Source organism: Lissotriton helveticus, chromosome 3_2 (genome assembly GCF_964261635.1).
Source record: "Lissotriton helveticus chromosome 3_2, aLisHel1.1, whole genome shotgun sequence".
Classification (NCBI taxonomy): Eukaryota; Metazoa; Chordata; class Amphibia; order Caudata; family Salamandridae; genus Lissotriton; species Lissotriton helveticus.
Genome location: NC_136062.1, coordinates 20003405 through 20025694, shown reverse-complemented (window position 1 = coordinate 20025694; position 22290 = coordinate 20003405). Strand labels below are relative to the sequence as shown.

General features: G+C 46.1%; 1 protein-coding gene across 1 annotated transcript in view; it reads left to right on the top strand.

The window, feature by feature from the left end:
- HDC (histidine decarboxylase) overlaps window positions 1–22290 on the top strand; it is a 250370-nt gene that overhangs the window by 189481 nt on the left and 38599 nt on the right. The window contains exons 8-11 of the mRNA XM_078684752.1: window positions 6911–7073; window positions 7172–7262; window positions 8307–8405; window positions 15223–15324. Coding sequence (XP_078540878.1) covers window positions 6911–7073; window positions 7172–7262; window positions 8307–8405; window positions 15223–15324 — 455 coding nt within the window. The remainder of the gene's footprint in view (window positions 1–6910; window positions 7074–7171; window positions 7263–8306; window positions 8406–15222; window positions 15325–22290) is intronic.

The following is a 22290-nucleotide window of genomic DNA, read 5'->3' as shown; positions in this document are numbered from 1 at the left end:
GTAGGAACGGCTGGGAGGGAGATCTGAGGATGACACAGGAACCCAATAAAGAAGTATACTACAGTAACCTAACTTTATTAAAAAGAAACATCACCACACTCCAATTCTGTTAAACCTCACAAACCCTACCTGAAATAAAAAAGAAGTGAGAGAGCGATGCCAGAAGAGAGCAGGGTGGTTGCAAGTTCCCCAACGTGAAACTAATGGGAATAGAGAACATACATCGTAAAAAAATCCTGCCCCATTTGATACCTTGTTTATTTATTTATTTTGAAGCTAATAAAGCGCACGGCTACCCCCAGCGGGGGTGTCCCGGCGCTGCAGACAACAAGCAACAAGAGGAATTAAATGCAGCTAGAGATTGGAAAACAGCCATGTTTTCAATTCACTCCAGAACAGAGGTTCCGATGTAATTAGCCGAAAGTCCAGTGGGAGGCTGTTCCAGAGTTTTGCAGTCACCACAGCAAAAGCTTTACCCCCCATTCTAGAACGGCGAAAGCGCGGGGTAGAGAGAAGGCGGAGGTGATTGGATCTGAGAGCTCTGGAAGACTGGACAGGTTTAAGCCTGTTTCTCAGGTAGACTGGGCCAAGGCCATTAAGGGCCCTGAAGGCAAAGACCAATGCTTTGAATTGAATGCGACAAGTCACTGGCAGTCAGTGTAGCTTCACCAGATATGGAGTGATAGAATGGCGATAAGGGACGTTGCAAATCAGCCTGGCTGCAGCGTTCTGCACAATCTGCAGCCGCTTGATCAGGTAGGCTGGAGCTCCCACGTACAAGCTGTTAGAATAATCAAGATGAGAAGTGATTAAGGCGTGTATAACGGTCCTGCGAGAATCAAGGAGGAGGAAAGGAAACATTTTCCTGATCATGTGGAGTTTACCAAAGCAGGCTGCAGTAACTTTGTTGATTTGGGTTTTACAAGATAAAGCGTTGTCAAATTGGAAACCCAAATTACGAGCTGCTTGAACTGGCACCGGTGGGTGGTTTAACTCCGAAGGCCACCATAGTGTAGATGGAAGTGGAGAATTCTGGTTGAAAAATAAGACTTCGGTCTTGTCCGTATTAAGTTTGAGGTTGTTGGAAGTCATCCAAGAGGAGATGTTAATGAGGCAGCGTCGAAAGTTGGTCAAGCTGTCGTCAGAGTGATATCTAAAAGAAAACACAAGCTGAGTGTCATCAGCATAGGAGATCACTCTGACCCCTCAGGATTCAACCACTTCCGCCAGAGGAGTGAGGTAGATATTAAAGAACAAAGGGCTGAGTGCAGAGCCCTGCGGGACACCGCAGAGCAGAGGTTTCTCTGCCGGAGAAAGACCTGATGAGATCTACCCGTAAGAAAAGATCTAACCCAGGCCAGAGGAGTTCCCCCAATACCAATATTGCGAAGACGATCCAATATGATGTCATGAGACACGGTATTGAAAGCCACGGACAGGTCGAGGAGGACCAGCATGGCCTTCTCGCCAGCAGCCACGCACTCCCGAATGGACTCAGACACCTCAAGCAGTGCGGTCTCAGTGCTAAATCCTGGTCTAAAACCGGACTGGGTGTCATGAAGGAGTTGTTGGGATTCAAGATAATCGGCTAATTGTTCCTGCACCAATTTCTCAAGGATTTTTGCTGGCTTAGGGAGGAGCGATATAGGCCGATAATTGCTGAACAGTGACGGGTCAGCGTCTGTCTTCTTAATGATTGGAATCAGCATAGCCTGCTTCCATGCGGAGGGAAACTGCCCTGTGAGTAGTGAGGTATTCCAGATAGAGAGAAGCGGGCTAATCACCAGGGGGCAAGGCTCCCTAGAAAACTGTGCTGGGGCCAGGTTGAGGGGGGACCCAGATTTGCACCGGCGTAACAAAGTCAGAGCAGACTCAATGGTTAGATTCTTAAATGAGACAAATGTCTCCTCTTGAACGGCTTTAGGATCAGGCGAAGGAGGAGCCCCGTCCTGATTGAATGTGGATGAAATATTAATAATCTTATCATGAAAAAAGTCGGAGAGACCATCACAGAGGGTCTGACTGGGGGCTATCGGGCAGGCCAAGGCTGGAAGGTAGAAAATTGCTTAATGATGTTGAATAAGGTCTTAGATGAATTTTCAGCAGCCTTGATTTTCTCTACAAAATATTCCCTCATGGTGGCACGCTTAAGTTTGTGGAAATTCTTTAAAGCAGTTCTGTAGGTAGTTTTAGCTGCAGAATCATACGTTCCAATTTTTTACATCTGCTCTTTTCCTCATGCAATGCCATAGAGAACCAAGGTGCAGACGGCTTTGATCTTAAAGAAGCTAGCGGTAGCATTGGAGCAACGAGGTCAATAGAGGAGGAAAGGGAGGTTTTAAACTTTGATACGTCTGAGTTTAAATCATTGGAGGGCTGCCCAATCAATTTAGTAAAGATGGGTTCTAGGGCATTACAAGTAACCTTGTAGCATTTTCTACCACAGTCCCTGGCTTTTGATGGAGAGCCAGATGGCTGTGGCATGGTCAGCTCAAATGGGATCAGGTAGTGATCAGACCAAGTAAGAGGTAAGGAGGGAAGAGTAGTTAGGCCAGGATGATTAGAGAATAAGAGATCAAGGGTGTGGGCTGCTAAATGTGTAGAGCTCTGTACCAGCTGAGTCAGGTTCAGGCCGAGCATAGAATCCAAGAAATTACTAGCCCGTGTGCATGTAGCCACATCTACATGGTGATTAAAGTCTCCCAAAACAGTGAAGTGGGGATGCGTAAGTGAGAGGTCCGCAATCATGGTGATGAGTGCAGCAAGTGAGGAGGGTAAAGCACCAGGGGGGTTATACACCAGGACGCCCGCTGAAATGACAGAGGAGGCATCCAGGATGTTAAAGCACATTGCTTCAATGAGGCCCAAGTTAGCAATTTTCCTAGTAGTAATTTTTAAATGAGATTGTAAAATAACAGCGATCCCCCCTCCTGCCTTTGTGCCCTCAAGATTTATTCCCACAAAGCGATAGCCTGGGAGGGGGGAGGGGGTTAGCCAGGTTGATGTGAGAATTGGAAGCATCTTTAATCAAAATCTCTGTCAAAAGCAGGATATCCCAAACGTGGGTAGAGAGTGATAGCCAAATATCACTGGTATGGCGGGGGAGAGAGCGACAGTTAAGCAGCCCAGCCTTGAAGGTCACAGAGTGACTAGATGGCCTGGGATTCCTAACCTGCAAATTTGTACATTTTCTGGGGTGTTCCAGTGCAAAAGAGCAATGCGAGCATCTGAAATGCTGCATTTCAAGCCCAGAAGGACTGCACCGTACTGCAAGGGTGCAAGCACCATTTCTAAGCCTCAGAAGCTGAGACCTGGACCATCCGAGCCGGGGAGTCAGGGGGCAACCAGTAGTATGGCTGGCGCTGGTCGCGGGCCAGGCGTGGGCCAGGCGCGGACGGGCACAGACGGCGCGCCAGCGGCGCGCCCGCTGCACGCGTCCGCTGCGCGTCGTGTAATGCACGGCATTAAAATAGCCTAGACCACTAACCCCTGACTCCACCCTCGCGACCGGAAGTGATGCACGGTCGCCCTCACTACCCTCCACAACAATCGGGCGAAGCCCGTGGTGGACCGGGGTAGGAGGGAGAGGGATGAAGGTACGAGGTAAGGAGGCACAAAGTGTAAATTTAGGCGAAGAATAAACGAACCAACAAATAATGAGCAGCAGTACAGGATAAAATCTGTTTTACAAAAATCTGGCAGTAGACTTACAGCTAGCGCGAACCAGACCTCATAGTAGCGCGCGTCCGCTGCACGTCGTGAAATGCATGGCACTAAAATAGCCTAGACCGCTAACCCCTGACACCACCCTCACGACCGGAAGTGATGCACGGTCGCCCTCACTACCCTCCACATCAATCAGGCGAAGCCTGTGGTGGACCCGGGTAGGAGGGAGAGGGATGAAGGTACGAGGTAAGGAGGCACAAAGTGTAAATTTAGGCGAAGAATAAACAAACCAACAAATAATGAGCAGCAGTACAGGACAACATCTGTTTTAAAAACTCTGGCAGTAGACTCACAGCTAGCGCGAACCAGACCTCATAGTAGCGCGCGTCCGCAAAGAACCCCCCTGTAACACCTACCTGAGAATGCATGAGGCTTTGGCTGTATATGCAAGACAACTGAGGACTGCACACCCTTCGTGAACTCTCTCTTCTGGGAAACAAGAGAACAAAGACCAACCAATCGTGAAATAGAAATGTTGGGCCAGGTTACAATAACAGTCTTGAAATATGCCCAAAATAACAAGCCCAGGTAAGTTAAAGGATCACCATAACCTTGGCTTTCAAGAAAGGATCACCAAGTACTTGGGTGTCCCTTCCGGTCTTTATACAATTTCCTCAAAATTTCTGACGGGGAATTTGTTCCGGTTGTATTACATCAAATTAGAATCACACTCCAGATATAATCCCAGCAAAAGTACACTTCCCCACATGAAACCGACTACAGAGCCGGTTTCCCCAACAGGGAGTATATCGGGCCGATGAAGCCCCGGAAGTCTGTAAACCTCCTCTGCAAAAGACCGCTAATTATCGGTCCCAGCTAACAGACGAGAAATCTCGGGCAAATGTGTCCCTGCCAGGCCCGGTTCTAGCCAGGCCCACCCAAACAGGAGCCTTGGCCCTCAGCAGTGAAGGCTGGAAGGCAGGCGTGCAACGCACAGGTCGTGTGTGTCAGCCCGGGCCGAGACAGATTCCCGGGCACCACACAGAGACAGTTTTAGAGATTATCGCATCCCCCCACCCGAGTACTTAACAGGTCTTTAAAGACCATTAACATGTAAATGTAAATGTGTTGTACTTGTAAAGCACACAGCTGCCGCAGCAACGGGGCGTCCCGGGGCTGCACTCATACCACTGTGGAACCCTTCCTGGCTTTTTCCCCTGTGAAATGTCCATTCCTGGGCACCAACAAGGTGAAGCCAGGCATCCCAGCGCTGTTGGGGCCGTTGTGGAGATTAAGCAAGCTATTGCCCAGAGTTGCAGCGTGGGACCCTTGATTAGAATAGGCACCGAAGCGAGAATTGTCAGGTCCGAGGAAATGAAGCCCAAGTCCTGTCGAGGCAGGAATTGAACCCTGGTCCCGGGCCAAACCTCTGCATCAGGGTCTGCCGCTCTAACCATTGAGCCACACTTCTCCACAACGTTAATGAGGCTTTCTATGGCGAAAGGTGACAAATCTTTTCTTTGATGTCGGTAACCTAATTAGCAGTCGGGTCATAAGGGCTACTGTGGAACATACCTTAAAGTGTGTGCTAATTATATTTACTGCTATATTCAATGTTTTAAGTTTGAAGGTGATTTTTCTAATGTTTTTACCGGGCAAAATGATAGTGGAGCCCGATGGTGCCTGATATGGGGCTGGGGCCCAAGGTCAGCTGTGAGATAAGGTGCACTGGAGAGGAGTAGTGGATATTCAAACCTATAAGGGAGTATGTTGCAGAGTCTGGGGTGAGGTGGAGGTAGTAATGAAGAGGGATTCTCCCTGAAGGCTCGCACAGAGGGAGCCCGAGAAGTGTCACTTGCCTGATCCTCCCACCTCAGAAACCTCCTCTTCCTATCAAAGGAGCATTACATGGAAAAAACACTTTTTGAGAGTGATAACATTTAGAAAGAGATTTGTAAAAGAGTGCGTTTTACTGGGCCTTGCAAGACTAAGAAGAGATAAAGGAGGGCCCTGAAGCAGGCCTGCCCAGAAATATATGCGACAAATCGAGCCCCAGTGGCCCACCCAAATGCACCCTTGGCCCACCCAAATAAAAATTCCTGGAGCCGGGCCTGGTCCCTGCTAACGGTTAACCTCCTCTGCAAGAGAACGCTAACTGCCAGTCTCGTCCAACAGAGAAGGAATGCTGGGAGGAGTGGCGAGGCTAGAAGCACCTCTGCCTCTCACTCGAGAAGACGGTACTGAGCAATGTGCAACCGCACTCTTATCGCCTTCTTGACCTAGAATCCGTAGAAGTCTGCAACGGGAATTGTTCAGGATAATCAGCAGCGTCTACGTTCGTCTGCCACCCTTTACCCTGCCACTGGCGTCGTGTCTCGGTCACGTGAGACGTGATTCACGCAGCATGCTGGGAACTGTAGTTCGGTAGCAAATTCTTCTTTCCTGGTTCACACGTTTGGGCCAGACAGCGTGTAACCGGTAATCAGTCCCTGACACCCCGAATTACATCATGTTAATTACTGCCAGTAAATACAATAATGTGCCGACAAGAGAATGAACATATATTACAGTCTTGACTCCCCCACACAATATTGTGAAATTGCAATGGATATGCACTATGAATGAATTAATCGATCTTGTAGGCTCATGTATAATGCTGCAAGAAACCATGCAACAATGCCTCCACATTGTTCTAAAAAGTAAATGTTATTTTTTTAACTTCAACTCCCACAATGTCACATAATGGCTAGGTTGGATGTTTGTATATATAGCTGAAACTGAAGATGGGCTTACTTAACCGTGAGCAAGACTTGACAGTCGAAACGCATCAGTCGTGGGATTAGGTGGCGGATGTGCATCCACAAATATAATTGACTTTAAGATACTCTCCTGGAGTGCAGCGTTATCAATTTTTGGTGGCTGATTTCTTTCAGGGCAAGGAGGGGGCCTCCCTGCACGGAACTTAGGGGGCCCCCTCTGGGCTCAATCAGGAGCTCTCCGGCCAGAGTACAGTGCCGAGGGGGCCCCTTGGAGCTAGGAGCCCCCCTGCACCGCGTGGGCTGCGGGGGCCTGTGTTACGCCCCTGATCTGACCCAAAAGCCAGCACCGGCTGGAAAATAGCGCACTACAGAGGACCTTTTTGTTGGATGATATCTTTATTGTTATACTTAGTGCTGAGTGACAACATAATATATATATTTTTGAATTAAGAAAGTATTATTACCAATATGTTTCATTCCATTAGGTGCCAGTGAAGGACTCTGGCTCCATATCGATGCTGCTTATGCAGGAACAGCCTTTGTGTGCCCAGAATTCAGACAGTTCCTAAATGGAGTTGAACATGCAGACTCCTTTACGTTTAATCCTTCCAAGTGGATGATGGTTCACTTTGACTGCACTGCCTTCTGGTGAGAGCACTGAGAAGACTAACAATTACTCAGCACACAAATTATCATCTCTTAAGTATTTTTTGGCAAACTGACACATTTGCTTTATATTCCAACAGGGTCAGAGACAAATACAAACTACAACAGACCTTTACTGTTAACCCCATCTACCTAAGGCATGCCAATTCAGGAGCTGCTACTGATTACATGGTAAGTATTTATTTAGCATACCCTGACTAGGCATGGCCAATAATGTTTTTACTCTGCAGTTAGAAGATCCGAATTCTAGGACAATTTGCTTCTACTTGCTTTTGTGTGCTGAAAAAAACACAGCTATAGCAAGTGGCATCATTCAAATATCCACGTACCACTGCAAGATTGTTAGCCCACTGGTGAAATGCTGTAACTTAGTCCTCGTCACATCTATTGTGATTTGCTCTGGGCTGCCCTTCAGAATCTCCATAACACAGAGCCCTATTATCAGGCATGCCAACTCAAATGGTGGCACTGTGTGTTACCATATTGGCTACTTTCACACAGTTTCCTGATATCACGATATCCATGGAGAGAGTGGGCCTTCAGTTCCATTGCCAACTCTCTACACAGCTGGTGGTGTGGGAGTGTTTAGCAGCCCTCCCAGACCAACAGCAGCACCCTAGAAGTTATTTTGGGGAGGGTAGGGAGTCACTCGCTGTTAGTGTTCAGCAGGCACCCATGCCCCCTTCTGATGGCTCTGGCACCTCGGAAGTCATTTCATGAACAGTAAGTAGGCTTTCTTGTTTTCAGTTTCTATATTTGGTAAATTCTGGATGGGTTTTTTCAGTTTTTTCAAGTGATTTCAATACCTTATAGAACAGTGGTTACACATTTTCACGGAACTTGTGGCAGTGCCAAATGAATCCAAGGCTTCCTATTACCTTAATTAGTTACTAATTTGGTTTTCTATGGCTGTGTTCAATTGGACGCTTTTTAGTGAATTTAAGACATTTGGAGCCAAATGCTGAACTTAAGGATTGACTGGAAATCATCTCCCAAGATCCATTGCTCCCCAACTCCCCATCAACTCTGATTGTAATTAATAAACAATTCACTTACATGTGCCTTACTTCATACTTTAATTGGTGGAGTCATTAGTCTGTGATATCTGCAGCTTTGAAAGTGTGTTCTAGTTGGCTACAAGTGTTGCGTAACTTGCTGATTCCTGACTGATGTGTATTGCTAATGTCTTTGATTGTTTATATATTTTTGACACAGAACTGGCAAATTCCACTAAGCCGCAGATTTCGATCTCTGAAGCTCTGGTTTGTTATTCGTTCTTTTGGAGTGAAGAATCTTCAGTTACATATAAGACATGTATGTGCAACCTTTATATACCCGTGGTAACCGGTGCATGAATTGATTATTGGCAGGTGTTTTACACCACCTGCATGTTCGTATTTTCATATGTCCTAGTATACGAATAATTGTCCAAAGAACACCTAAAGTGCATATTGTCTTCATAGATGTTTCCAATATTTAGCTGACCTTTGTAGTATGTTTTCCTTCAATTAAGCTGTTCCCTGCCTTTTATTGCTGCTGTTCTTTTCATTTAGATCCCATCTATGCAGGGTTGGCTCAGGCCCGGCTTTGTCTCTAGTGGCACCCAGTGCGACAATCATTTTTGAAGCCCTCCATGACTTCCTCCTCAGAATATCTCATTACCCCTGGGCAAAAGTGTCATTCATCTCTCCAGTCATAAGTTATTGCTAAACACAGCGCAACCCCTGAAGTCAGCACCCCTCCACAGGTCAGCGTTCGGTGCGGATGCACCGTTTGCACTGGCCTAAAGCCGGCCCTGGGTCGGCTTCAGCGGGTGTCCAGGTGTGTGGGGCAGGGGAGTAATGCAGGCTCCTGCAGCCCCTGTGTTGCCAGGCTAAAAAATTCAGGGGGGCTTCAACCTTTCAGGGGGCCCCCATTCAGCCCAATGCCAAATATAACTGTGAGATAGGGGAGGCTCAGTTCTCCTTTATCACATTCTGCAGGGGAGCCCATCATTTTGGGTTCTGGCGCCGCACTCCGTTCAAGGAATATAGGTGGGGTGGCCCCCAAAGACAGCAGAAAATGTCCTTCTTTGAATATTGGTACCTATGTTGGTGCTACTTGAGGGGGTAGCTTCCATTCCTTGCGGGGGCTGCACCTATGCACCCACCCAATTTCGGAATAGGCCCTGCTTTAACGTGCTGATTATTAAAGCTGCAGATGTAACCTTTTCCTGAAACAGGCAGAAGGTTTAAAACTGGTTGGCCGTAGGTGACTGCACAGTAGGCCATTTTACATGGCTAGCCTCAAGATAGGGCACTACGTATAATGAGGAAGGGTTATTGCCTTATATGAAAGGCTCTGAGATTAGTCTAATCACCGATAATGCATATGCCACAATACTATTTGTGAACTGCCAGCAATGGGTTTTAGAATTACAAATCTAACATGGTTCATTTGCAAGCACATTTACAGCCAAGAAACCCTACTGGTTCCTAAGAGATGTGCTTCGAGAATCAATCAAGGTCAAAGTTCAAAGGTATGTGTATGACAGGGCTGTGCCCCGTCCAAGGGAGCCCAAGCGTGTTTTATAAAGGATGCTCATTCATACCAGGCGAAGGCATAAGCAATTGAATAAAAATGGGAGTCATTCACATAATTCTATGGTGCTCCTGAAAACCTGTGATGTCTCTGGCCCTCGTAGACTATTGTTTTTTTTTATAATTCTTTTTATTAAACACATTGAATCGGAGTATCATTTCAACAACTGAGAGGAGTTACATTGCATTCACATTAATAATTACTAATGGTGCTTATATACATAGGCTATGCATCAGGAAACACTGTTATTATGGTGTTGGTGGATTGTCTTGAGTTGGGGCACTTGAGGGCTACAGATATTTCCCCGGTAATTGTTCCATTTGCCCCAGACCAGGGACCATTTTTGGGGGCATTCCCATGCAACATACACTGTTTTCTCCCTGAACATGCACCAGTCCATGTCTGCCCTCCATGTCGCCGCCTTGGGTCGATGTGCAGCCCCCCACTATTGTGCAATGTTTCTCTTCGCTATCATGAGGCCTAGAGTGACCCAGAGCTTACTTTTCCTGTTTAGGTCTGTCAGTTCCCATACCTTTAAAAGACATCTCTTTGCTTCAATGCGAATAGTTTGTGTGAGTACCTCACCCAGGATATCATGGATTTTGCACCAATACCGTTGAATGTGGTCACATTCCCACAATATGTGCATGAAGGTTCCCACCTGTCCGCATCCCTGTCTACAGTCCCCTGCCTCCGCCTTCCCTATACAGACTAAGCCTGGTCCGGTGATGTAGATTCTGTGCAGTATCTTGAGCTGTATAAGTCATCATCAAGTTCTAGGCCGTCTCCTCACCTCTCCCGCAGTTGTTGGATTGGGTCTGCTGTGTTGTTAATCAATTTCTTATAACTTAGTGACACAGCTTTGTTTGGCAAGTAGGCATCTAAGAGTCTATCTTCAAGGGGGGAGGACTCTGGAGGGGAGTACCCTTTTGGTATCTGTGTTTGTAGGGCATGGTGTGTCTGCAGATATCTAAAGTATTCTGAGTTGGCTAGGTCATGTTTCTGCTGAAGGTAGGCGAACATTATTACCTCGCCCCTTTGCCCATAGGTCCCCAATACTGGAGCTCCCGATAAGGTCCCACTTGTTGAACCCTTTTGTGGTCCACAAATTACCCAGTATCTCAGTATCCCATAGGGGAGTTGCCAACACCAGTTTCCGCTCCCACCCCAGGCTTCTATTTGCCGCATGCCAAATTTGGACCAAGTGTTTGGTCGGCCCCATCAGGGGGGATCTCTGATGGGATGGGTTTTCGAGTAAAGCGCCCTATTGTAGTTCCCTCCCGATAGCAGCCACCTGTCCATGGCGAATCCCGGGTCATCCGGGCGTGATTAGGTGCCATGATTAATAGCTGCCAGGTGGGCGGCCCAGTAGTACTTTTTAAGGTCTGGAAGGCTTATCCCCCCATCATACCAACCCCGGGTGAGTTTGTTGAGTGCTATCCAGGGTCTCCCGTTCCACAGCAGGTCTCTTTGGAGACTCTCTGTCTCCCTGAAGTAGCATGCCGGAATCGCTTCCGGTAGTTTTGAACTGCATACAGGAAGCGCGGGAGCGGCATCATTTTGAAAAGTGCTGCTCTTCCCAGCAGCGATAGTGGGAGAGCCCTCCAACTGATTATATCTCACCTTAATCTCTACAGGTGCGGAAGTAGGTTACGCTCGAATCGCAGGTTCTGATCTGGGGTAACAAAAATACCCAGGTATTTAAAGCCATTCGTGGTGATTGGTATTGGGCAGTTTTTGGGTGGAGGGGCTGGGAGCCCCTTAAGGACAAATACGAGAGATTTACTCCAGTTTATGGAGTACCCAGGGTACCTGCCAAAGGTTGCAAAAATGTCCAGAACGCAATTAAGTGACATTTTAGGAGAGGCACGGAACAGCAGGATGTTGTCCGCATACAGGGAGATACGGTCCTCCCACGTAGCCGACCATCGCAGCCCACATATCGTTGGATCCACATGGATCACCCCTGATGGGTCCCCCAGCCCAGAGCGAACACTTCAGAATTTTTATTATTTACCACCACCTGGGCCAGTAGCTCTGAATAAAGGAGTCTTACCCATTGAATGAAGCTGGGACCGAATCCCATCTTTATTAGTACTGCAAACAAATATGGCTATTCAATAGTATCGTGCCCGGGTGCCATCTAGGGAGACTACGAATGCCGCCTCCTGGATTGTCTACCGCCTTCCCATCATTTCATGTACCCTGCGTAGATTCAGTGCCGTATTGCGGTGGGGCATGAAGTCAGATTCGTCCGGATGTACCAGCCTGCTTATTACTTTAATGAGTCAGTTTGCTAGGAGTTTTGCTAGGATTTTAGGTTCTGCATTTAGCAGAGATATAGGCCTCTAGGAGGCACAATCCTGTGTACGCTTGCTTTCCTTATGGATAGTGACCAGTGTTGCTATTCTCCCTTTCCAGACGAATTTTCCCCACCCTTCTGCTCTCTTCGACCATTGCACGCAAGTATGGGGCTAGTTTGTCAGGCCGGAGTTTGTAGAGCTCGATAGGTAACCCGTTTGGACCTTAGGCCTTACCCGAGTGTAGGCTCCCGATTGCCTCTGCTATCTCAACATCCGTGAAGTCACTATCTAGTAGACTCTGGTCGTCTGCCTGCAGGGTAGGGAGCGTTATGTCTTGGAGTAGTAGTAGGTAGTCGTGTTCAGTGTGTAGTGTTCCTGTGTGATAGACTGTGCTATAGTGAGCGGAAAATTTGTCAACTATTTCCTGGGGGTCAGTGATGGTCCGCCCTGTCTCCTGCCTCAACTCCGGTACCAGCTGACATGCCAGCTTTTTCTTATCTAGCCATGCGATCAGTTTCCTGGCCATATCACCCAGATCATATATCCTGCCTTCTTGTTCCCTGCCCATGGCTTTGGCCCTGTCAGTAGCTATTCCTTTATATTCGTCCCTCTTTAGTTTCAGGGTGTGTTATTTTTGAGGTGTGACGCCCTCCCCAAGGTCCTCCTCCGACCAAAGAAATTCTTGTTCAATCTCAACTAGCTCCTTCATTTTCTCCTTGCATGTCCCAGCAATTAGTGAGAGTGCTTGTCCCCTTATAATTGACTTAAATGCCTCCCACCGTGTCTGAGGGGATTGAACTGACCCTTCGTTCTCTTGGCAGTACTAGTTTAAGGACTGTAAAAGGGCTTTTTTAATTATTGGGTTACGGAAATGCCAAGGGTTAATGGGGGCGATTTTCCTCAATCCCTTCTGTCACATGACTATTTGAGCCCACACCGGGGAGTGGTCGGAGATACCACGAGCCAAGTGTCGAACTTCTTGTAAGAGTGTAATATGGGAGGAGGGGACCAGGAGATAGTCAAGACGGGCCCCTGAATAGAAGGTGTGTTGGATGTGGTCTGGGTGGTAGGCTCTCCAAGTGTCCTCTAGACCCATGGCCTCCAGAAAGTCTGGGAGCCATTGGAGTGAGTGCCCGAGTTCTCAGGGTGGGTGCCTATCTAAGGTGCCAGAGACTACGGAATTGAAATCCCCTCCCACTACTAGGAACCCTTGTGGGAACGATAGTAGTATGGAGCCCAAGTCTTTCAAGGTGTTTTCTGCAAGCCAGGCGGTACATAAACTGCCAAGTGCGTAAGCGGATTGCCCTCCCATTGTCCTGTGATCTCTATGTATCAACCCCATTCATCCGACCGGGTAGAGTGTTTGGTAAAGGGGAAGGAGTTTCTCAGCATTTTGCCCACCCCCTGGATTCCGTGGTGAATCCGGAATGGGCCAATAGACTGTAGCCCCACCTGTTTAATGCCCTACATGAATTGCCCACTAAGTGCATCCCTTGACGCATGGTCACATCTGGGGCCTGCCACTTAATGTATTGTAGCACTACACAACGTTTGACCTTGTACCCAAGTCCATTGACATTCCAACTCAGTATCTTAATGCTCTTTTCCCAATGTGAGCCCCTCAGAACCTGTTGTGCCTGTGTCTCCCTCTCGAGTAAAACATGTTACAAATTCTGATTCAATAAAAACATAAACAAACTCAAATCCCCAAACCCTGTTGCCCCCCTCCCTGCTCCCCTGCACTCTGGCCTCGGAACTGCCCATGTATTAAAAGGAAATGCAGAGTGCCTGTCGCCCAACTGGCTAACTAAAAGTAGAAAAGCGGGGAGTGTGGTGCACCGTTCCATGATCTCCCCTCATTCTTCTCTTGCAGTGTGTCTCCCCGAGAGGGGCCCCGTCTCAGGATCTCAGGCAGAGGAAGTTTGAGACGGTCCATCAGTTCGAAATGTTCTGAGATGAAGTATCTTTTACCGGCCTTAATAACAACCAAGTCCCTCGGGAGATGTTTCCATGGCTCTGCCGGGCTATCCTGCATTTCATGCTTAAGCTCTGCCTGCCCAGTGTCTCAGTGAGAGTTGTGGTCATTGACCGATCTCCACCCCTCCAGCCACACAGAAGCCGCTTTCGGAGAGTCAAAGAAATAGGCTTTACCATCAGCTTCTCTCCGGAGCCGAGCCGGGAACAGCATCGCATATTTCACTCCCTTGTCTCTGAGCTGCTTTTTGATGGACATAAAGGATCGCGCTGTTTCTGAACTGCTTGCGTGAAGCCAGGGAAGAAGGCAATCTCGGCGTTTTCGTAACTGGTAGACTATTGTTGAATCTTTTATAGCTAGGTAGCAACAGAAAAAGTGAAATACGAATATACAGCAAAGAGGAACAAAAGTGCTGAGAAAATGTATTTAAAAAAGAACAACTTGCAAGTATGAATTTAGATCTAAGCGCAGATAAATGTCAGTGCAAAGTGCCATTATCTGCTCTCACACCATGTGCGCCATTAAGAAGGAACAAACTGCCAGATTCATCATAAGGAATCGCTATTAAGGACTTGCAAAACGGGATTCATGTAGGAATTGCAAAAAATATTGCGATTCCTACATGTTCCTTATTTGCGATTAGCAATTAGCTAATCGCAAATAAGGATGCGATTTCAAGGGTGCAGGGGTGTCCAAAGGGCACCCCTGTAACACCCCTGAAATGTAATCTACATTGGTGTTGCGCACACACATGTCCAAAGGACATGTGTGTGTGTAACATGCAACTTAGAAAAATGCATTTAAATGCATTTTTCTAAGTTTTTGCTATTTACCACGAGGTCTGACCTCTCGGTAAATAGCGGCCCAAAATAATTTCGCAATTTTAAAATGATTCATGAATTGCATTTAAGGAATCTCAAATAGAGATTCCTTAAATGCAATTCTTCGCAAATGTGCGAATTCTTTAATAGCGAATTTTGCATTTGGGATGATGAATCCCAAATGCAAAAATTGCACTTGCAAAAGGCAAGATTCTGAGATTCTTGCCCTTTGCAAGTGCAATTTAGCTTGATGAATCTGGCTGAAAGTAAGGCTGATAATTGCGCTTTCTGACAGGTAAAATCATTGCTTTAAATGTACGTGCCAACAAAATGAAAGTAAAGCTAACAACGTTTTTTCGTTGCTTCTTGAGGCTCAATTGATTACTTCTAACCCGCAACAGAGATTTAAAAGTGACTACAAGAAAACTTACTATTTATATTTTCATTTTCAGGGCACTGAGATGGCCAAATATTTTGAATCTTTGGTTAGTAGTGATCAACTGTTTGAAATACCTGCCAAGAGACATCTAGGACTGGTTGTGTTTCGTCTAAAGGTAAACGAGGAATGGTGTATTATTTCACTCGACTTTTTGACTACTTTAATATCACTAAATACTGTCTAAGATCCTAGTGTTTCCATTTGGGTACATTGTAGAAATATGGGTTTGCTAGGTTGTTTCTGATAACTGTACTTTCAGTTTCACGCCCAGAAGCGCTCACAGTATCTCCTGCCTTCGTTAAGTTCTTTATGATTTGAGTCATGTTGCACTGGCTTCTTTCTCATAGTCCCCTTAATGGTCTCGGGGCGTGTACACCCTTCACAGAAGATACCCTGACTACAAAATGAATGTGGCTACCAAGGCATACCATCTTCATTTCTGTACACAGACATTTCCATTCAATCTAGGAGTTGCGGGAATCCTACATTGACAATGACCTTTTACGTGCTGCACAGACTCAGTGCCCCATTCACAAAGTTAAACTTAGAGCTGAAGTCTAACTTTAGATCTGAAGTCTAAGTTCAGACCTGTAGTCTAAGTTTAGGCTTCAATTCTAAAGTTAGACTTTATTCAGGTCTAAAGTTACACTTCAGGTCTGAACTTAGACTTTGGGTCCAAAGTTAGACTTTGGTCTAAAATTAGACTTCAGGTCTAATGTTAGACTTCAGGTCCAATCTTAGACTTTTGGTCTAAACTTATGCTTTAGGTCTAAGTTTACCTTTATGAATCGGGCCCTGAGTATTCACGCTTATGCTTTAGGACAGTCAGTGCCAAGCGCCAACTTCTCTGCTCATCGGTTCTTAAGTTCACAATAAAGACATGTTTCTCAGTGCTTGAAGTACCCATGCTGCTGGTTCACGTATACCTGGGTTTACAAAATACTTTAAATACAGACGTCCTCTTCTACACTTAAGAGAGGATGTGCCTTCGGGAACTTGGAAGCTTCCATACTACCCCTGACCAAAGGGGGGCCTTGTTTATTTAGTACAGATATCCCATATACAGTCACCCCCCTACTTCATACAGTGGATAAATGCTTGCAAAGTAAATGCTCACAACAAATGACTGACCGCACCAGTTTTGTTTGGAAAATATTATGTAGTATGTTTATTTGGTAAGGTAATGGGTTAACATAAGGTGATCCAAGGGCAACCAGCGACAACATGACCTAACCTGACTGCCCACCTGATTATAATCATACTAACAGAGAGGGCTACCCTAACAGAACTCATCAAATACCTATTCCCCACCCAATATATAAAAATGAAAAATGTTTCCCTTTTTATGTATGGAATCTTACTAGAATGCTAATCATTTGGAATGCTTCATCACTGGATAAGCACCCAACGTGGTGCTAAACACCTGGTAGGCGCAGCCACCCTCATGAAGGGAACACTTAGATATCACAGAGGCCTGGCCTATGGTATATAGTGACAGTCTCTGTAACAGGAATCTTATTAAATGGCATAAAATCACCGTAAAAGGGTTTATTACATGAGCCCTCCCCCTTTGCCCACCCCCACTTCCCCCTCCCGCCCGGCAGAGTTAAAATCACAGCTGATGTCTTTGGTGCATTTAATGTGCCAGTGCATTTACACTGTTACCATGTTTCATTCAGAACTATATTTGCCGCACTGCTTCAGAACCTATGATCCAGCTGGCGGGTTCAAAGCACTTAGGCTTAATTTAGAGGCAAAGTGCAAAGTATATATACATCACACAAACAATAATAAAGTGAATACACAACACAAGAAAAGTCCCAAACCAATTTAGAAAAATATAGTACATTTTAATAAATAAAACCAGTCCAGAAGGATCAAAATCCAATCAGTAGAACAAGGGATATGCAATCTTTAAAGTTTTTAATAAATGTAGCGCCTTCAAGTACAAAGCGCCACTCACTGTCATCTGGTTATGCTAGACTGGGAAAAAGTCGCACGTTTAGGCCGACCAGGTTAATCCCGCTGCACAAGTTACCTTCTCAAAGTTCAGCACGAAGAGTTCAGTTCACGATGGAGGAGGCTGGGAGGAGGTAGGAGAGTGTTGCAGATGTCCCTGTGGCACGAAGAGCAGGCCAGGAGGCATGGGCGGTCATGGCTGTAGTGCAAAGAAGCAGTCAGGCGTCACGGATGGTAGATGCTGGAGCTGGGCATTGGTGGTCATCACAGGCTGTTTTTGCTGTAGCGCGAAGTGGAGATCTCTTGTTGCCAGTCGTTGCGGGTGGACGATGTAGTGTGAAGAGTCAGGTTGACCAGAGCTTCACATTACCAGTCATTGCGAGCGGATGTCAGTGTTTTGGCACGAGCAGGCCCATTCATTGTGGCTAAGAGCTCTGTACCTCAGGATTTCAACTTCCTTTTTAGGAGGAGCTTAACTGATGTGAGCATAGGGTCCAGGGCAAGAGGAGGCGCCTCTTGGAGATCAGGTACTCACTCTAGCAGAGACAATCAGGGCTCAGACAGGTGCAGTTGCAGGTCCAGGCAGGTCCAGTGTGCCAGGTCAGCTTGGCAGTTGTACGGAGGCCTCTGGAGCTTGTTGTGTCCCTGTACCTCAGACAGGAAGTCAGCTAGCTGACCCTTGTAGTCACTCGGTTTAGCCTGGGATGAAGGAACAAGTCCAGTCATCTTTCTCAGAAAGTAAAGCTGTCCTCAAACAATAGGAAGGCCTCTGGCAGCAGTAGGGCAGTCCTCTGGTGACAGGGCAGCCCTTCTTCTGTAATGGCCACAGGTCCAGGTGGGTATTGATGAGCAACTCTGGAGGTCCACTAGGTATACTGGGTGCCAGCCTTTGAAGTAGGGAGATTCTCCATACTATCCAGAAATCTGGCTCTGGAAAGTTCTTCCCTTCCTCTGTTGAGGCTCCAAGAAGTCTGGGGCGACAAAAGACAAGGCAGGCCTGGTTCCAGATTCTACACCGCCACCATGAAAAAATTCCAAAAGAAGCTGCAAAGACATCCAAAACACCTCTGCCAGACTCATCCTGAACATCCCTTGCTACAGCCAAATCACCGACCACCTGAGAGACCTCCAATGGCTCCCATTCAACAAAAGGATCACCTAGAACAGGGGTCTCCAACCTTTTCTGTAGTAAGAGCTAATTCTGATGAAGGAAAGTCCTGCTGAGCTACTAGCATATTTTATCACTGTATAATGCCGATGATATGTATTAACATTACACTATGACCACCCTAAGCACAGTTATCAGTAGTAACCCCCCAAAATTTTCAGGTGAAGTTATCAGCAGAATGCTAGGAAAACGTTTATCAATATTAAATGCTTGTAATAAGGAAAAATTCAAATCATCACATGCTGTGTGCCACAAAGGGTAGTACCACAGCAGTAAGTCTCTCCAACTCAAATTGTATTATCATTCAGGTAACAACTTTAAATGTGTTTTAGAATTGCAATATTATATCTTCATTCGCATATTAGTTTTTGAAAATACAGATAGTTTTCTATCAAAATCCCTTTCAGCTTTGAGCAATCAAACTCAATTTTCCAGAAGAAAAACCTTTCTAAAAAAAAGCATAATTTATTCTTTTAAAAATGAAATCAGTTTTCATTGTTAGAGAATACACAGTCCCTAAACATCAGCTTTTACTTTTCATTGAGTACCGCCATGTAAAAAGGCCTCTCACGGACAAATTATGCTTCAAATACCCAGTATTGGAATCATAGGCCATGGTTCCTCACCATAACACTAAGAATGCTTCTGTTATGCTAATAATGCCCACCATTAAACCAGGGCTACCACTGTGCCACAGCTGGATGCCCAACATATACCAGTTATGGCCATTATTATGGGAGAAGATGCTGCCACTCTGTTAGGAATGGCTAAAAGCAGATCAGTCATGCTCTTAATATGTCAGTGATGGCAACAAGTATGTAATTACTCTACTTATGTGCCCAAAATAGTCAAGGACGAAAATATTATAGCTATGACACAATTATACATGAATGGGCACAATTGCATCAGAGATAATACTCTTATGATGGAGACCAGCATACATATTTGGTAGTCCTTGACGCTAGGAGTAGTTTTAAGGAATCCACACTGTTTATTTAGGAAGGACACAATGTCACACACCCACACAAAAATGAATGTGATGTTTTTAATTTTCCCTGCCCTGGATGCATACTCTCTTCTCTTCAGCTCTTTGGTTGATCCTGCTCCCAACTAACATATTTTCACTTTAGTTCTTGAAGTCACACCCTTTGGTGGGTTATCCCTGGTTACTATTGCTACTATTCTTTGATGTCACATACCGTGCGACTGATGGAGCCGGGTGGATAATATGGCCAATCTCTTTCTTAGGTAGATTTAAAGTGGATAAAGATGGTTCATGTGGCATACCCATAGGCCAATACTGCATCTTCCACATGCTTCAACACCCTCCGCTTACTCAGCAAGACCTTCAAATGGACCCACCCCCCGAATCCAGGAAGACCGTCACCTATGCACCCTTCATCAGCAGGCTGGACTATGGGAACACCCTCTATGCCGGAATCAACAAATCTCTACTCTACAAACTTTAGATTGTTCAAAAGGCCGCAGCTAGACTCATGCTCAGCATCCCATGACAAGACCACATTACCCAGCATATACGAGACCTACATTGCCTCCCCGTCGAAAAACAGAGTAATTTTCAAGCTGCTCACACACACCTATAAAGGTCTCTACAACACCGGACCCCAATACCTCAACAAATTAATGTCCTTCTACACCCCCAAAAGAAACCTCTGCTCCGCTGACCAGGTCTTGGCCGAGATCCCCTGCATCCACAGAACCAGTACAGGAGGCATACCCTTCTCCTACATCATGGCCAAGACCTGAACCAAACTACCCCTCAGCATCAGATGAAGCACCACACTGAAAGCATTCAGGAAGAGCCTCAAGATCTGGCTTTTCGAATGACCTGAGGTGCCCAAATCCCCCGACACACACTCCCCTAGCGCCTTGAGACCCTCACAGGTGAGTAGTGCGCTCTATAAATCCCTGATTGATTGATTGATAGGCCACCAAAGTGTGTGTTTGAGTGTTATCAAATGGCCCTGCTATTGGTTTGGCTGTCTGTAACTCTTAAGGGTAGTGGAATGAGGAGTTGCCTTTTACAATATAAAGAGAATCTCCCAGATTGGCTTGGTTTGCTTCACCTCAGAGAGCTACTTTGAGGGTGCTGGTGAGCTACCAGTAGCTCCCGAGCTACTGGTTGGAGACCCCTGACCTAGAAGCTCCTCAGGCACGCCTACAAAGCCCTCCACAACGCCAGACCTGCATACCTCAACCACTGCCTCTACTTCTACACCCCTACCAGACATCTCGGCTCCACCCATCAGGCCCTGGCCACCATCCCATTGATCTGCCGGACCACCGCTGGAGGAAGATCCTTCTCCTAACTCGCTGCAAAGACCTGGAACTCCCTTCCTCTGCATCTCAGGCAATCATCATCTGCCTCAATGCAGGAAAAATCTCAAGACCTGGCTCTTTGACTGAACAGCAGACTCCCCGACCCCCTGCAGCACCTTGAGACCCCTACAGGTGAGTAGTCATGCTGTACAAAACCCTGATTGATTGATTAATTGATTGATTGATTGATTTGTGAGTGCAAGTGGCAAAGCCCTTTGAAATATAAGTTAGGGTGGGTCCAGCTCCTCCGAGTCTTCCTTCCAGGATGGCCCATCCTGTTCAAACCTAGTCCCCTTTGTGGCACTGTCAGAGCCATTCAACAGTCATCTGACCCAGGATGCTGGCAGAAAACACAAATGGTTAGGGTGGGAAAAAGCTAATTTTCAGAATTGTGACTTAAAATCCAGCTTCACCATTTAAGACGATTTTAAATCACAATTCATTTGAGTGTAGTAAGAGATTCTGTTTACTTCTTCATGGACCCTGGCCGGCCATCACACCTTACTCTAGTACCCATTGTTCCCATCATCAAGGTCTCAACATTCACACCGATTGTTTAAAAGGGGCCGTACCTATCCACCATCCACGTCGAGGTGCTATGCATGATGTAGGCACAACATTGTCAAATCAGAGTGGCTATTACAGCCATATTGGTCACCATCTTTTATCGATGTCCATAGTTTCTGAACATTTAATCCGTGTTGGTGAAGAAAACCGTCTGAACAGATTCCCCATCCTGTTTGCCACCTCTCATGAGCCCTACTAATCTACTACCATTCGCAATATAAATTTATGAGCATTTTTACCCTCCATGTGTTTGAGAGGAATGCAGAACTCATCAAACACGGAGAGGGAAAGCACAGGAAATGCATCAATTCGCATCTAGCCAATCTATTTCTTCATTAGGGAAACTCCTATCAGTTGGCAACTTTTAAATCCACCTTTGCTCTTTCTCAAAAAGGACCTTGGAAATGTGCCTTCTAGTGGTTGTGATGTGTATTCGCTCCACTATGGTCTTATTTAAATTCTCTACTGGATGGCCCACTTCATTGTAGTGGCTAGCCATCTTAGTAGTGACTCTTTTACACCGTAGGTTGTGCTGATGCTCACATCTGCCTTATTCTACTTTTCTACAAGTTATACCTACAGAGCGGAGATCACATGGACATGTAATGAGGTACACTACATGGCCTGAGTTGCAGTTGGTGTGCTTCTTTTGAATCCAGGTCTTTCCAAGTCCGAACTCCAGTTTCTTTGTCTTCTTAGTCAAATCAAATGACATATACTACACCCTCCTACGGGGGTGATGTCCAGTCACCTGTGGGATCTCCCACAGGGTTTCTTCATCACCAAAAGTTTGTCTACTTGTCCAGTACCTGCTATGTACAAAAATGTCCTTCAGATTTCTTCCCCGCTTAGGCGGGAAAAAACAGTTTTTCAAAATTCAAGCCCCAAGATTTTAAAATATGCCAGTTTCTATTGAAGACTTTCTTTACCTCATTGGAGATTATGTTATAAGTGATAACACATATCAACTGGTCAACACTCTTTGGGCCGGTTGTGGTCTATGAGAGCCTCTCCATAGTTGTTTCTAGCGTGATTTAACCGCTTCGC